The sequence below is a fragment of the Leishmania mexicana genome, chromosome 20 (genome assembly GCF_000234665.1).
Source record: "Leishmania mexicana MHOM/GT/2001/U1103 complete genome, chromosome 20".
NCBI classification, from domain to species: domain Eukaryota; phylum Euglenozoa; class Kinetoplastea; order Trypanosomatida; family Trypanosomatidae; genus Leishmania; species Leishmania mexicana.
Window position 1 is genome coordinate 878,747 of NC_018324.1, and position 13,926 is coordinate 892,672.

Consider the following 13,926-nt stretch of genomic DNA (forward strand, 5'->3'; position numbering starts at 1 on the left):
GAGGGTACGCAGTGTCTTTCGTCTTCGGCAGTCGTGTTTGAGGCTGCCGCCCATTCTTTCAAGCTTCCCGTGCATTCTCTCCCTCGAAGGCGGCCGATTTTGTTGTGGTCTTCTTGTCGGTTGCGGAGTTGCCCACATCACATGGTGAAATGGTGGTGGGGGGAGGAGGAGGCCGGCAGTTAGTTCGGATTCAGAAGAGGGGTAAACAATTGCGCGACAGCCTTCGCAGAGCGAGAAAACGCGGCAAATAACGGCTCCGGCGTGATCGTAACAGGCAGCGGGAGAGCGAAGCGCGCATTCGACATCTCGCTTCGCCGCTCTTTCATCCCACCTCGCAGAGAAAAAGGTCAAGGCTCATTCACAGGCACCGGCTTTGTGCTGCGTTGTCGTGGGTTTTCACGTAAAGGCGAAGTGGTGCGGCCGCCAGAAACGCGCGCTCTCGTGGACTGCTTGATGTTCCGACACCTTTGTCTTCTTCTCATGGCTCTCCATCCTTTTCCCTTTTCTGCCACACACACACACACACACACAGTCGACGCTCGGGAACTGTGAACTGAGAGCTCCGCACTCTTGCAGTCTCTTCCACCCACCTTCCTTTGCGATTGCCACTCCACCATTGCGCTGTAGGCGCCCCCTGTCGCACCGAGCACCGCGGTGTTGAGCAGAGCGGATTCTGTGCACAATTCGGCACGCTCACAGAGTTTCACGCAAGTACACCCACACCCACACCCACACATACATAGATATAGACGCACGTACGAGATCGTACGCGCTCGCATGGGCTACGTCAAGCACATCTTCGTTTCGTAAGGATCGAAAAAGAAAAGGGAAGCTCCTCCGTCTGATTTTTCTTCTCCCTCTCCTCCTGCTGTGCGGCTGCTCAACTGCAGGAGCGCGGGAGCTTCCACACGACGGGGGACGGATAACGTCATGTGCACAGAAGGCGCAAACTGGCTATACATAACTCCAGTTTTTTTTTTTGAAGCTCCGAAAGAAGGCGAGAAGTGCACCGATATACAGGGAGCGCGTGAGCGGAGGTAACCCTCACGCAAGGGGAGCACCAGAATAGCGGAGGTTTTCGTCTTTGCCTTTGTCGCTGCCGCTGCTCGCTCTGTTCGAATTCCCGCGTACCGTCTTCCTCGCTCGCTACCCCGCCATAAGATGATAAGCGAGGGTGACCTCGTGGTGTTGCCCTCAGAACGCAGCGATGATGAGCCTCGCTCATATGGGTCGCACCCCAACTCGCAGCCTGTAACGTCGGCACGGCGTCCAGCACCGTTGCCCCCGTTGGACGCGGCGTACAGGGCCCCTCCCTCTACCCTCGTCACTGCGCCGGGAACTCAGGCGAGCGTGTTGAACCTTGTGACCGCTCTGCCACTTCTCTTGTCGTTGGACCGATCCCACTATACTGCGACGCTGAACAATTCACAGGAGAGCGTGCTGGATACCTTCACCGGGTCGGCTGCCCGAGGTGACGGTCGCTTTGGTCCGCTGAGCTGGACGACGATTACCACCGATGCCGCCACCGCAGCGGTGCGTGCGGTACTGTACGCTCGCGGGACGCCATCTTGGCAAGCGAAGCGGCGTCGACTGCGACGGCTCGCGCTCGACTCATTCTTTCGCTCAACCGTGTCGGCTCGCATCTCCGTGCGCCGCGAGCGCGGTCTTGAAGGCGGGGATGGCGTGCGCGAGGCAGTAGCGCGGCTGCTGCTCCACACACGCGCCGTTATGTCGGACATCTCCCCGACACAAGCGCATTTGGTCGATCTTTTCGCGGCCGAGATTATGTGCGGTGTGCACGGTGCTGGTGTTGCCGTTGAAGAGTCACCGCGCGCAGCCACGGGCAAGGCGATTGATGAGCCAGCTGACGCAAAAGGCGAGGAGTCGCTGGGCACTGCACGCGCCTCCACGGCGATGATGAGAGAACAGCCAAAGCCGGCGTTTGAGCAACGCGGCATCATGAAAAGCGGTGTCTTCACCGCAACCGCGATCACCGCATCACCGTGCCACCCCCAAGACGAGATTATCAGCACAGCTGCCTCTTCTACCGTTGCGGAGCAACTGCTCTATATTATTCTCCGCACTAGCATTGCGGCGAATACGCCACGGAGGCCCCTTGTCATGCACGGTGACGAAACGCCTGCGCTCTTGGCAGGTGGGCTGCATACACCCCCGCCACAAGGCACTGATGGTGCCACCGCGCTGACCGCGACCCCTTCCCCTATTGCATCGTCGTCCGCGGTGGCCAGCTTGACGCGCAAGAAGCCACGGCTGGACGACTTCGATTGCGTCAGCCCCGCGACTTTGTCGTCGGAAAACAGGCAATCGATTTATCGATACCCTAACAATGCTGGTGGTGCAAGCCCAGCTTCTGCGCTGCCCTACCAGCCGTACTGCTGGCTAGCGCCATCGATGGTGGCGTTGGTGGAGCGCTCACGGGCGCTGCGGCGACACCAGCGCTGGACGTGCGACCTCGATCCGGTGATCGAGGCCACCGTGGCTGGAGAGGGCTCAAGCACCCACAGCAGCCACCTGTTCAGGGGCGCTGGCACCCGCTCCGCCGCTGTCGTGTCGCTGCTTGACAATATGCGTAGCTCGTGGGCTCCGCTCCCTGGCATGACAGACAGCGACGACGCTGCGGCTTTGACGGCTCTTGTGCGGGACAGTGGGCTTCCGTTTGCCACAGCATCACCCTCCGTCGCGCTGGACGTGGCACGTGAAGCTAGACCCGCAGGTCACTCCTGTGGTTTTCAGTGGGGGCAGACAATGATGGGAGGGGAAGATCCCGCCGTCGAGACCCTCTTTGCGCACGATCGAGCTCGCTGCGTCGATTCCCGCCCTGACGAGACAGATGGTATCCCCGGGAGTGAAGGAGCAACGCAGACAAGACAGCGTGATGCTGATGCTGCGGCAGCTGCCCTGCCTGCATGCCGCATCCCTTTCGTATCCTGCCTGCCGTTGTACGACGAGGTTGTGTACGCGCAGGTGCACCTGGCCCTGCACTGGTGCACCGCTGGCCTTGCTGATCCGTTTTGTCTCACCCACATTGACAACACGGCTGGCCCAAACTTGTCGGCGCTGCGCGTTCGCGATGAGTTTTACGCCCGCCCGTTGGCGCCCAATGGTGGCGCTGGGACAACCGCCGCTGCGACGGCCATCAGTGGTTTGGCTTCTCTGCTGGAGTGGGGCTGCTACTACGGCACGCTGCTGCGCCGCCTTCATCGCCTGTGCGATGTGGCTGATGACGTCACGCTGCGTGGCAGTCTTGGCAGCTACGGCCGCTGCGCCATGAGCACCTTGCGCCTCCTGCTATCTTTACTGCAGCGACAGATTGGGGAGCTAGGGTACCAGGCAGGCGGGCCGCACCGGCTGAGCTTTGCGGAGCTGCTCACGGCACACCAACGGCTGCAGCGAGCAGTGGAGCAGGTGGAGGTCCTTGCAGCGTTTTTCGGCGTCCCGGCAGCGGCCACGGCGCCAGAGGCGTGGGACCCCGTCGACATCCTCGAAAAGCGCTGCTCATCGGCGTTGCTTATCTCGCGCCTGTACGAGTGCTTCACTGCGCGCCATGCCGACGCGCTTGGTCAGTACGGAAGCGCTGCCACCCACTACGTCGAACTGCAGCAGGAGCGGCTCGCCGAACTGCTCGCCTCGTTGGGCGGTGAAGAGAGTGAGGAGGTGCCACTGCAGGCGAATATGCGGAACAGCGGCGACGACCCGCAGCGGCAGAAAATGCGAGCTGCCTTGGCCGCCGTTGAGTCTGGGACGGCCTCTCCCTCGTTGAAATTTTCGCCTCTAGACACCGGCGACAACTACGGTGCGTGGGAGCAGCATCGCAAGGACCTGCTAAGCTGCTCCATCGACGCCATCGGGCTTCTGCTCCGCTCAACCCTGCGTCCTCTGAATGCGATGCTGCACCGCTGGCTCACGGCAGGCGAGCTGTCCGATCCGTATGACGAGTTTTTTGTGGTGCCGTCTCACGGCCAGACGCACAGCGGCTTCACCTTGGAACCTTCACCACAGCGGCTACCGGTATTTCTCTCTGTTGCAGCTGCCACAGACCTTCTCCACGCCGGGGTAAGCCTGCGGGTGCTTCGAGTGGCTGCGACGCACGTCGTGTGCAGCGCTCAAAAAGACGCACGCCGACTGGAAGGCATGGCGGAGGTGAATGACGCCGCGGTGGAGGACTACATTGGGGAGCTGCACGATACGCAGACGCTGCGACGCGCGATTGAACAGTTTATCGAGCAACTCGTGCACGGTGCGCCGACGGCGGATGCTGCGCACGATATGGGACGCTGGGGGACTGGCGTCAATGACGAAGGTGAAGTCACCGACGCGGCCCCGATGCCGCTGCCTCCGCGTGTCGACTTGTTGTCGTCGTACGGTGCCATCAACTGGTGGAAGGAGCACTACCAGGCCTGCACACGTGTCTTGCTTGAGGTGGTGGAGTCCGCGAATCCTGGGGAGGGTGGCGGCGAGGACGGCTCCGCGGAAGCTGCTCCAGACCCGTCATTGTGGTTGCATGCGGACGAGGAGGAGGAGGTGCGTCGTGCTGAAGAGGCGTCAGCGACCGAGAATGAACATGTAAGTGGGGCTGCTTCTTCTGAAACCCACACTCGCGATGCCGAGCGGCCCCTCTCCTGCGCCGCCGCTGCGCCAGCCGCACGAGACGATCACCATCGTGATCGCTCTCCTCACGTCACGGCTGCTTTCCCGTCAAAGGAGTCGACGAGTGAGGCACCGTCGTACATTACCGTTTTTATAAATTCGGACGACGATGAGGACCGCGGCGCCCACTCAGGAATGGGGAGGGCGGCAGGCGGGCGGCAAGGGGTGGACAGCGTTTCCATCGCCTCCTCGTCTCCTCGGTCCTCTACCACTGCGACGACGAGCGTGCTTGGCCTACGCCGCATCGCCGGTTCCCGCTTCTCCACCGGGACAACGGTGTCCTCGACAGCCTCGTCGCGTGGCACCATGGCCCTCTACGGCGCCATCACGGAGGAGCTACGCCAAGTCTCGCTGCTCGAGCAGCAGACAGAGGTGGACCTCGGGCAATCTCGCCACGCGCTCCGCGCCGAGTTCGACGCGCAACTGTGGCGCCGCCGACGAGAAAGTCGACTGGGCGACTGGAAAGCCCAGCGACTGGCGCTACGGCTTCGACGAGTGCGCGCCATGGAGGGCATCGTTGACGAACTGCGCGATGTGTACATGGTACGCGCTGTCGGGCACGCGGAGGTCGAAGGGCCAGCGTCGCACTCCATCGAGGAAGCGGCACCCTCGCATCAAAGCGGGAGCGAGAAAGAGGAAACCGAGCAACACGGGGTGGGCCGAGAGCCTTCCATGGCCGGCCCTGCCATGGCGGAAATGCGTGTCGTGGTGCCGCTCCGCCAGCTGCCGCCGCCACGCGTCGCGCCGCCGGTGATCCTGTACACCGTTCCAGACGACGAGGATGGCGTCGACGGCGTGACTGGGGGGAGGCGTGGAAGTCGTGTTTTCTTTGGTCGCTCGCGCCGCACGAGTTTCGCGGCGAATACGACCATCATGGAGCTGCCCGCGACAGCTGCGCGTGATATTCCTCAGTCCTGTGGGCGGCAGCAGCACTCTCTCAGCGTAAGCATACCGCGCACCAACAACTGGCCGAGGACGTCAGGGTCACCGTCGCTGTCGGCGCGCACGGCACGGCGAGTTTCCGCTGCAGGAGCCGGGGCTGGAGGTGTCACGTTCATCGATCCGCTGCCAACTGAAGTTGGTGTGCAACACAGCGAAGGCGTTGGTGTGGGGCCTGGCATCATTCGTCAGCTGCGCGATGTTACCCCAGCCGCCCTGTCAACGTTTGGCGTCATGGGGAAGCCGGGGCCTGTGGAGTCGGCACAGAGCGCCGTGGCGATGTTTACTGGGCCCTCCGCACGCACCCCTCCGCCCATGCCGCCGTCGAAGTCGTTGCATCAGTGCTGTGAACACGTCGAGGTGGCGATGCTGAGTGAACACGCAGACATGGCTGCCGCTGTCGCGGTGGATGAGGCGCACACGGCAGCGGTGCGGCGCGACGAGTTCGGGTACGCCCACCCGGATGCACTGTTCAGAGTGGCGGACATTAACGACGATCAGTTCTTGCTAATGCGCACTGGCCCCAAAAGCTACGCGCGTCGTGAGGCGGAGGCGGCGGCGCTGGCAGAGCTTGCCGAGCGGCAAGCGCAGCTGGCCGCTTGCACAGTCGATGATCCGGGGTATCTTCGCCAGTTGGCGGCGGCAGCGGCGGCCGTGGCCAACCCCTGCTGTGACAGTCCCAAGGACAGCACCGCGTTGCCAAATTCGGGTCTCTCCGCTCAGCAGTGCTCTCATCTTTCGATGAACACCAAACGCGATGGCGCGGCACCGGACGATCGCGCCGAGGAGGATATGGACGCGGGCGACAGCACAGCTCATGTGGGGGGAAACACATATCTGCCTCCTGAGCTAGATTCTGCATGGCAACATGATGATCCACAGCGAGGCCTGCGCGAAGCGCGGGCGACGATAGCGAGGATGGCAGTTATGGGGAAGAGTTTCACAGAGGAGCTGTGGTCGTGGACGGCGACGGAGGCGCATCGCTGGTATTTTGACGACCTCGTCCCACTGCACCGCGTTCTAACCGGCGCCGAGGTGGACCGCGCACTTATCGTCGACATCGCCCTCACCTGCGACGAGGCCGAAGCGTTGCAACGCTGCAGCGGGTACTACCGTGCTCTCGGGCAGTACACGGCTAGCTACCTCACGCACAAGGCGCTGCAGCTGACCCTGCTTCCCCCGTACGGCTCTCTCTACTGCCTCACAACGCAGTTTCTGGATGTTTGCTTGCTGCAGAGGGCGCCGATTGCCGTGCGTCTCATGGACCTCTGGATGACGCTTGTGGACGCTGCTCTGGAAATGATGGCAGAAGCTGAAGAGGCTACGATGGTGCAGAGAATCATAAGCGGGGATACGAGACTGTCCGCGTTGGCGGCGCTCACAGACACCCGGCAGGGACTGAACGTGACCGAGGCGTTCTCCTCCCTCAACTCGGCGTTCCAGCATGAGTGGGCGACGTGTGTCACGAATGGCGAATCGACGGTGAAGCTGGAGTGGAGGCTCATCTCGAGCGGTGAGGAGGGGCATGAGCGGCTCAGCTCGGCGGCAGAGACTCTGGGCAGTGATGCCGGCTTCACAGAGGGCGACGATACGACTGAGGAGGGTATCTGGAACGTCTCCAGTGCTTCCCGTCTGCCACACGAACCCACGCCGTTATCGCAAGGCAGTGCAGAGAAAGCGTCGAAGAAGTCGTTTCCCATTCACTCCTTTCTTGCTTCCCTCAGCCTGACGGCGGCGAGCCCGTGGTGCAGCGGAGCTTGGTTGCTGCCGGATCACACGCTGCGTTGCACTGGCGCCATCTTCCGCACGCTCCTGTTTTGGAAGAGCGCGGAGCGGATCGTACTGCACACGTGGCGCGCCGGGATGGAGAGTGGACTCTCCAGCGTCTTCTTCTTCTGCACCACGGTGCGCCAGGTGCTGGTGTCGAGTCTTCAGGAGACATTGTGGGCGCGACTGGCAGAGCTGACGGCGGTGTACCGGGAGAGTCTGCAGTTTGAGGCTGGGGTCCTCTACACGTACCGTGCCCTTGAGAGCTTTACGATCGACCATGCCGCATTCCTGCGCGAGTGCGAGTTCTACACGCTGTGCGGTCCGCAGTTCCAGTGCCGCGTCCGCCCTGTATTGCAGGCAATGGTGGACGCCGTCGAGGAGGCGGAGAGCGCGCTTCGGTTTGCGCAGATGTCAATACGGGTCGCACGGCGTCAGTACATGGCCACCTTCCGCTCCATGGTGAGCAGTGGAAGCAGCAGTGACAGCGGCAGTGACAGCGACAGAGGCACGGATTCCGACTGCTGCCGGCAAGCAAGGGGTCGACCAACGGTCGCGTCAGCACCTCGGCATGTCTTTACCCCCTCGCGGTGGTCTCGGCAAGCGCGGGAGCGGCAAAGCGTTGGGAAAGCGCAGGCCGCCAGCAGTGTTGCTTGGGCCTCTCACCCTTGGTACCTTCAGCCCCTGGAAGACGCCCTGGGACGTCACTCCGAGAAGCTCTCGCCACCTGAAGCTACTAGCGGTCGACTTACTGACGCGGATGCACCCGAGACAGGGTCTGAGGTCGACGTTGACAGCGCTGGCACACCGCGCAGACTCTCCGAAAAGGGGAGAAAAGGGCAAGCAGCGAAGGCAGAGCGGTCGCCGTCCTCGGCTGTCAGCAGCGCCACGACAGCGCACTTCACAACTCCGGTGCCAGACAAGTCGCTGCTTGCGGTGCTAGGCACCACCGGCGGTGGGGAGGCGACACATCGCGAAGGCGATTCAGGTTCCACTGCAACATCGCGCACGAAGCGCCGCCGCGGAGGTAGTCAGCCAGTCGGTGCTCGCCAATCTACCATTGCCACGGCAGTGCCAACGGCCACGACACTGCGGGCTTCCGCGGCTGCACGGCGTTCGCAAACCCCGAAGTACAGCCGCAGTGCTGGCGTGGTAGTGCGGCGGTCTTCTGCTCCCACTGAGGCGCCATCCTCGACGGCAACAGGTGCTGCAAAAACGGCTACGGCAGCATTGAAGCGACCTCGCCGCGGTCGCTACCAGCAGAGGCGGATGCCCTCAGCGGAACGCAAAGAGCGACGCTGCAAACTACGCGCGATTGCGGAGCGCAAAATCAAGGAGGAGGTGGACCACCAGCACCGACTGGTGCGCGACATGATTTCTCGCCAACTGCGTCGCTTCGCATGGCTCACTCAGTCCCTGCGGAATGCGTTAGCGGAGGTGATGGTGGAGGAGGACGTGAAGGGCATGGAGGACGAGAGTATTGCTGCTGCCGCCGCCACAAGCGACGGCGCGTCGTTGAAGTCGTTCAAGGACTTGCACAAGACACAGCAGCAGCACATGAACCGAAACGCCTACATCTCAACGATTCTTCGAAAGCTCGATGCACTGATCGAAGTGATGGCTACCCAAGTGTGATCTCTGCCTATAGAAAAAAAAAGAAAGGTGGGCGTGTGTGCGTGCGTGAACGGTGAGGTAGTTGGCCTCGCCAAAGAGAACTTCTTGCAAGGCCATCGTGCTGGACAGGATCAGCTGCTGCTGCGCTTGTGGACTTTTATCTCTCTTTCTATCCGGTGCTCATGCGGTCGCGAATTTGGCTACCGGTTTTATTGTATGAGTCCTCTATGCCACGGCAAACAAGAGTCATCAAAACGACTTCCACGTCAAACGGCAGCTGTCGTGTGAGGCGACGCACGCGCATACATCCATACGCTTGTGTGGGGCCATCTTTGCTCATCAGCTGTGCCCGTCGCTCTCTCTTTTTTTTGGGCAGGTCTGTAGAGCGCGTTTGGGGCGTTGGAAAAAGAAGAAGGGGCGCGTGCCCCGCAGGCGTACTATTTCTCTGCCGCACACATCACGACCCTGCGTCAATTGTGTGCCGCCCCTTTAATGCCTCATCGGCGTTCTCGAACACGTCGCTCACCTCTATTAGGTGGCCGGGTGGGCTCGTCAGCCCATCATCTCTCTCTCTTCTCCCTTTGCCCTCACCCACCCACCCCCGTTTCCACCCCCGCCCTCTCTCTGTGGTTCCATTGCATTAACACACATACACACATGCCACGTATGCGCTGTCCAGGACGTGCTTAGATGTCTGCGGAGAAGGTGCTCCTGTAGCAGTCTCGAGACCACACCATCATCGCTCACCCCACTAACGCTTCAACCCTAACTGTTCCCTCTGCCTTCATCTCTCTCTTTTAGGGTGTGCGCGCGGCCTCATCCTTGGCCGCTTCTCGAGCGTCACCGCGAGAACGCGCCTGTGCACTTGCGCTGAGGCGTCGCCTTTTAAAACTCTCCACTGCGTCCCGCCCTTAACGTAAAAGAAGCCCACCTAACGTATTCTTCTCTATCTGCCTTCATCAACACCGCCACTCTCCGACGTGGGGACCCCTCGACGTGCCGTTCACCGCCGCCAACAACAACCACCGGATTAGCTGATATAGATACACTCTGCACCGCGCACTCCTTTGACTTTCCTTTTTCACAGTTCCTCCCCCTCCTTTTCATCTTTTTTTTGCCTGCTCGCAGCCAAAAATGTCGTCATTGCAGAAAATCAGCGATATCGAGGCGGAGCTCGCCCGCACGCAGAAGAACAAGGCTACCATGACCCACATTTGCGCTCTCAAGGCCCGCCTGGCGCAGCTGAAGCGCGAGCTCATCGCGTCTGAGTCGAAGAAAGGTGGCGGCAAGGGCGAAGGCTTCGACGTGCAGAAGACCGGTGACGCCCGCATCGGCTTCATTGGCTTTCCGTCTGTCGGCAAGTCGACGCTGCTGTCGAAGATGACCTCGACTCACTCCGAGGTGGCCGCGTACGAGTTCACTACGCTCACCTGCGTGCCTGGTGTGGTGAACTACCGCGGCGCCAAGCTGCAGATGCTGGACCTGCCCGGTATCATCGAAGGTGCCAAAGACGGTAAGGGTCGCGGCCGGCAAGTTATTGCAGTGGCCCGCACCTGCTCTCTCATCCTCATCGTGCTTGACATTGCCAAGCCGCTGCAGCACAAGCTCATCATTGAGCGTGAGTTGGACGGCTTCGGCATTCGGCTGAACAAGTCGCCACCGGATATTGTGATTCGAAAAAAGGACCGCGGTGGCATCAGCATCTCCTCGACGTGCCCTCTCACGCACATCGACCAGGAGACGATCAAGATCATCTTAGGCGAGTACCGTATGGCGAACGCCGACGTCACCTTCCGTGGCGACTACACGGCCGACGAGTTCATCGATGCGATTGAAGGGAATCGCGCGTACATCCCAGCCATTTACGTGCTGAACAAGATCGACCAAATCTCGGTCGAGGAACTCGACATCGTCGCCCGCATTCCGCACAACTGCCCAATCTCTGCCCATCACGAGTGGAACCTGGACGGGCTCCTCGAGTGCATATGGGATCACCTGAACTTCATTCGCGTGTACACGAAGCCGAAGGGTCAGGTGCCAGACTACGACGCGCCGGTCATTCTCAAGAAGTCCCCACAGCCGTCAGTGGAGAGCTTCTGCAACCGTATTCACAGGCAGCTGATGCGCAACTACAAGTACGCGTGGGTGTGGGGCTCGTCTGTGAAACACCAGCCGCAGCGTGTGGGCAAGGACCATCCGCTGGATGACGAGGATGTAGTGCAGGTGGTGAAGAAGGTGTAAAAGCAACGTGGAAAATACACCTGCACCCAGCCGGAATGGTGGAGGGTGACGAAGGCGCACTCGTTAGGGGTGCCGCTGACCACGTCATACAACACACGCGCACGGTGCTCGAGGCCGATGAGGGAGGTGAGCTTGCATTTCATCAGCGTTTCACCGCGTCTGTGGCCCCTGCTCTTACGAGTCGGACCCCTTACGCACCGTCGGCGCGGCATGTGTCGAGATAAATGTGCGCAGGCGTGCTCGACTGTTTCGGAAATACAATGATGGGCATCCTAGTGTGCCTGTATGTGTGTGCACTCCCAGCGAGGGACGAGGCAGACATCGACATCGTGTGCGAAAGCCGTGAGCATTGTTGTTGCCCGAGAGAAGAAGCCGGCGTGCGAAGTGACGTCAAGCAGCCAGAGAGTGTGTCGGAGCGCGTGGCAGCACGGCGACACTGCGTCGTTTGCGTGCGTTTTTCTGTGTCTGTTGTTCTGTGGAGTGCACTGATGCATAAAAAGCGAAAGTTTTTTGTGTGCACGTGTGTGTTCGGTGGCATCTAACCTAGTTTGCAATCACCAAGAGACCGTTTTCATGCCTAATCCACGAGCGGCAGAAAAAAAAACAGAGAAGAAAGAGTGCACCAGTGACGCCCACGAATATACCCCGGTTCTAATAGCGCGCGGTTACGTGCCCTGTCAGAGGCCACCTCTTCTCTGTCGCACAGAGAAACAGCCGTGTGTCACAGCTAGTGTCGGTGCACGCCCCGTTGGGAGCTCCTGGACGCGGAAGGGAAGATGAGGAGAAGGGGTGGGAGTGGCATGAGACACGGCAATGTGCGCACAGATCACAATGCCACTCTCACTCGATGTCACCCCGTCTTTATTTTCGCGTATAATTCCACCGCCAACGAATCAACACGCATACCCATCTGCCACCGCTACAACTTACTCTTGTCGTGCCCCCCTCCCCCAATGTCCCACACGTTTCCTTCTCGAACGCACTCCCCTTACCCTGCAGTGCCTGCGGTAATTCTTTCAGCCTGCTGTGTGTGTGCCCTCGCCATCCGCTGGGTCTTCCGTGAAACCGTCGTCCAACATCCACACACGATCACCTAAGCTCAAGCACACACGCACACCGACCCATTTCAACGTTGAGAGACTACAGCTGATCAGCTGAAGGATAACAGCACACGAAGGACAGTACGAAAAAAGGAGAAGAACAGGAAAGCAGCAAAGCCCGATATATACATAAAGACAGAAACATCTGCATTATTTCTAAGCCGAATCGTTAGTTGTTGCCGTGTGCTTGTGTGTGTGTGTGCCTACTTGACATTGTTAGTCCCCTTTCCCCCACCCTCCACCCCACTGCTTACTAAGACCGTAACACGCCGCGTGCAGGGGGCTCTTCTCTCTTCCTATTCGCTTAAGCCAGAGCTGATCTACGCTGACATGTTCGCTTCCCTCACAGACACACGTGCCTGCGCAATACCCCCTTCCCCCTCTCCCCACAAAGAAAAACGTGAGGAACTCTTTTCTCTCCCGCTCTTCTTCGTTGTTCTCAGCGTTGCTGCTTGATCGCCCTTTCATTCTTGCTGCTCTGCATTGGCTGACGCTTTGTTTTCAGTACGGTGATTCTGGTTGCCAGCTCCCTCACCGTTGCCACGGACGAGCCTTGTCGTTCCTCCTCACTGTCTCCCAGCTTTCGAAGTTTATAGAAGCTGCTTTCTTGTGCGAGCTTGTGCTTGTGTGTGTGTGCCTGCTTTTTTTTGTGCGTATCATCCGCTGCACACACCCGCACACGTACGTTAACATATCTATCTATATATTTATCTATATACATCCGTGCACACCAGTTAACGAGGGAAACACGCAGTTTATTTGTTTCGGTATTCTCCGCCTATCTCTCCTCCCTCTGCGAACGTTGTCAGTCTCTCCTTTCTCGGTCGCCACTGCCAGTCTCTGTCTCTCTTTTCCTTTCCCCCCACCCCTTCCCCTTTTAGGCAGACACGCGGAGGCGTCGTGAAGGGAGGGACCGCCGTGTATCGTTTGTGTGTATTTCTTGTTTTTTTTTCCGCCGTGCTGGGCTTGAGTTCTTCTTCGCTCATCTTACGGACCTGTGTCGCTGCATTGAACGCGCTGACGAGCTGGGCACTCCCCCACACATAGACCCCTTCTCTCCCCATATCTTCTTTGAGGAGCACTCGCACAGTAGTGTGCGCGTGTGTCTGTCTTTTCTCCTGCTCTTCCGCTCTCCTCTCTGTCTTCTTTATCGGTCACGCAACTTCCTGATCTTCTTTTGCGTGTTTGCTCTGCGTGGCTCTTCTTATCAGTGCTCTCCTCCCTCCTCTGTCCCCCCTCTCTCCGTGTAATCATCATTAGTAAAAAGACGGAGCAAGGCAGGTTCGCCCGTTTTCCCTCTCTGTCTGTGGGTGTGTGTGTCCATTCGTGCTCTCTACTGTGTTTCCTGTTTTGCGTCCCCCCTTCTCCCCTAACCTTCTCCCCCTCCCCTTCCCCCAACACCACCACCACCACACCACACAGACACACACACCACCTCTTCCGCGACGCCCTTTTGACCTTTAACTTTTTGCTGTCCTTTTTTTTATGTGTGTGTGTGAGTGGGTGTTGCTTCTCCTGCTGCCCGGTGTCTGCGAAGCTGCTGTTTGCAATCGTCTGGAGCCTGTGGCCCTGTGTCTGGCTGTCTCCTGCTCGTCTT

General features: G+C 59.7%; 2 protein-coding genes across 2 annotated transcripts; both read left to right on the top strand.

The window, feature by feature from the left end:
• Positions 1–1,161: 1,161 nt before the first annotated feature.
• LMXM_36_2240 (conserved hypothetical protein) lies at positions 1,162–9,009 on the top strand (the record flags this gene model as incomplete). The annotated part of the gene is made up of 1 exon (XM_003874526.1): positions 1,162–9,009. The coding sequence occupies one exon, from the start codon at positions 1,162–1,164 to the stop codon at positions 9,007–9,009; it is 7,848 nt and encodes a 2,615-aa protein (XP_003874575.1).
• Positions 9,010–10,122: 1,113 nt separating this feature from the next.
• LMXM_36_2250 (developmentally regulated GTP-binding protein 1,putative) lies at positions 10,123–11,229 on the top strand (the record flags this gene model as incomplete). The annotated part of the gene is made up of 1 exon (XM_003874527.1): positions 10,123–11,229. One exon carries the CDS (start codon positions 10,123–10,125, stop codon positions 11,227–11,229), a length of 1,107 nt encoding a protein of 368 aa, XP_003874576.1.
• Between the last annotated feature and the right edge of the window lie 2,697 nt (positions 11,230–13,926).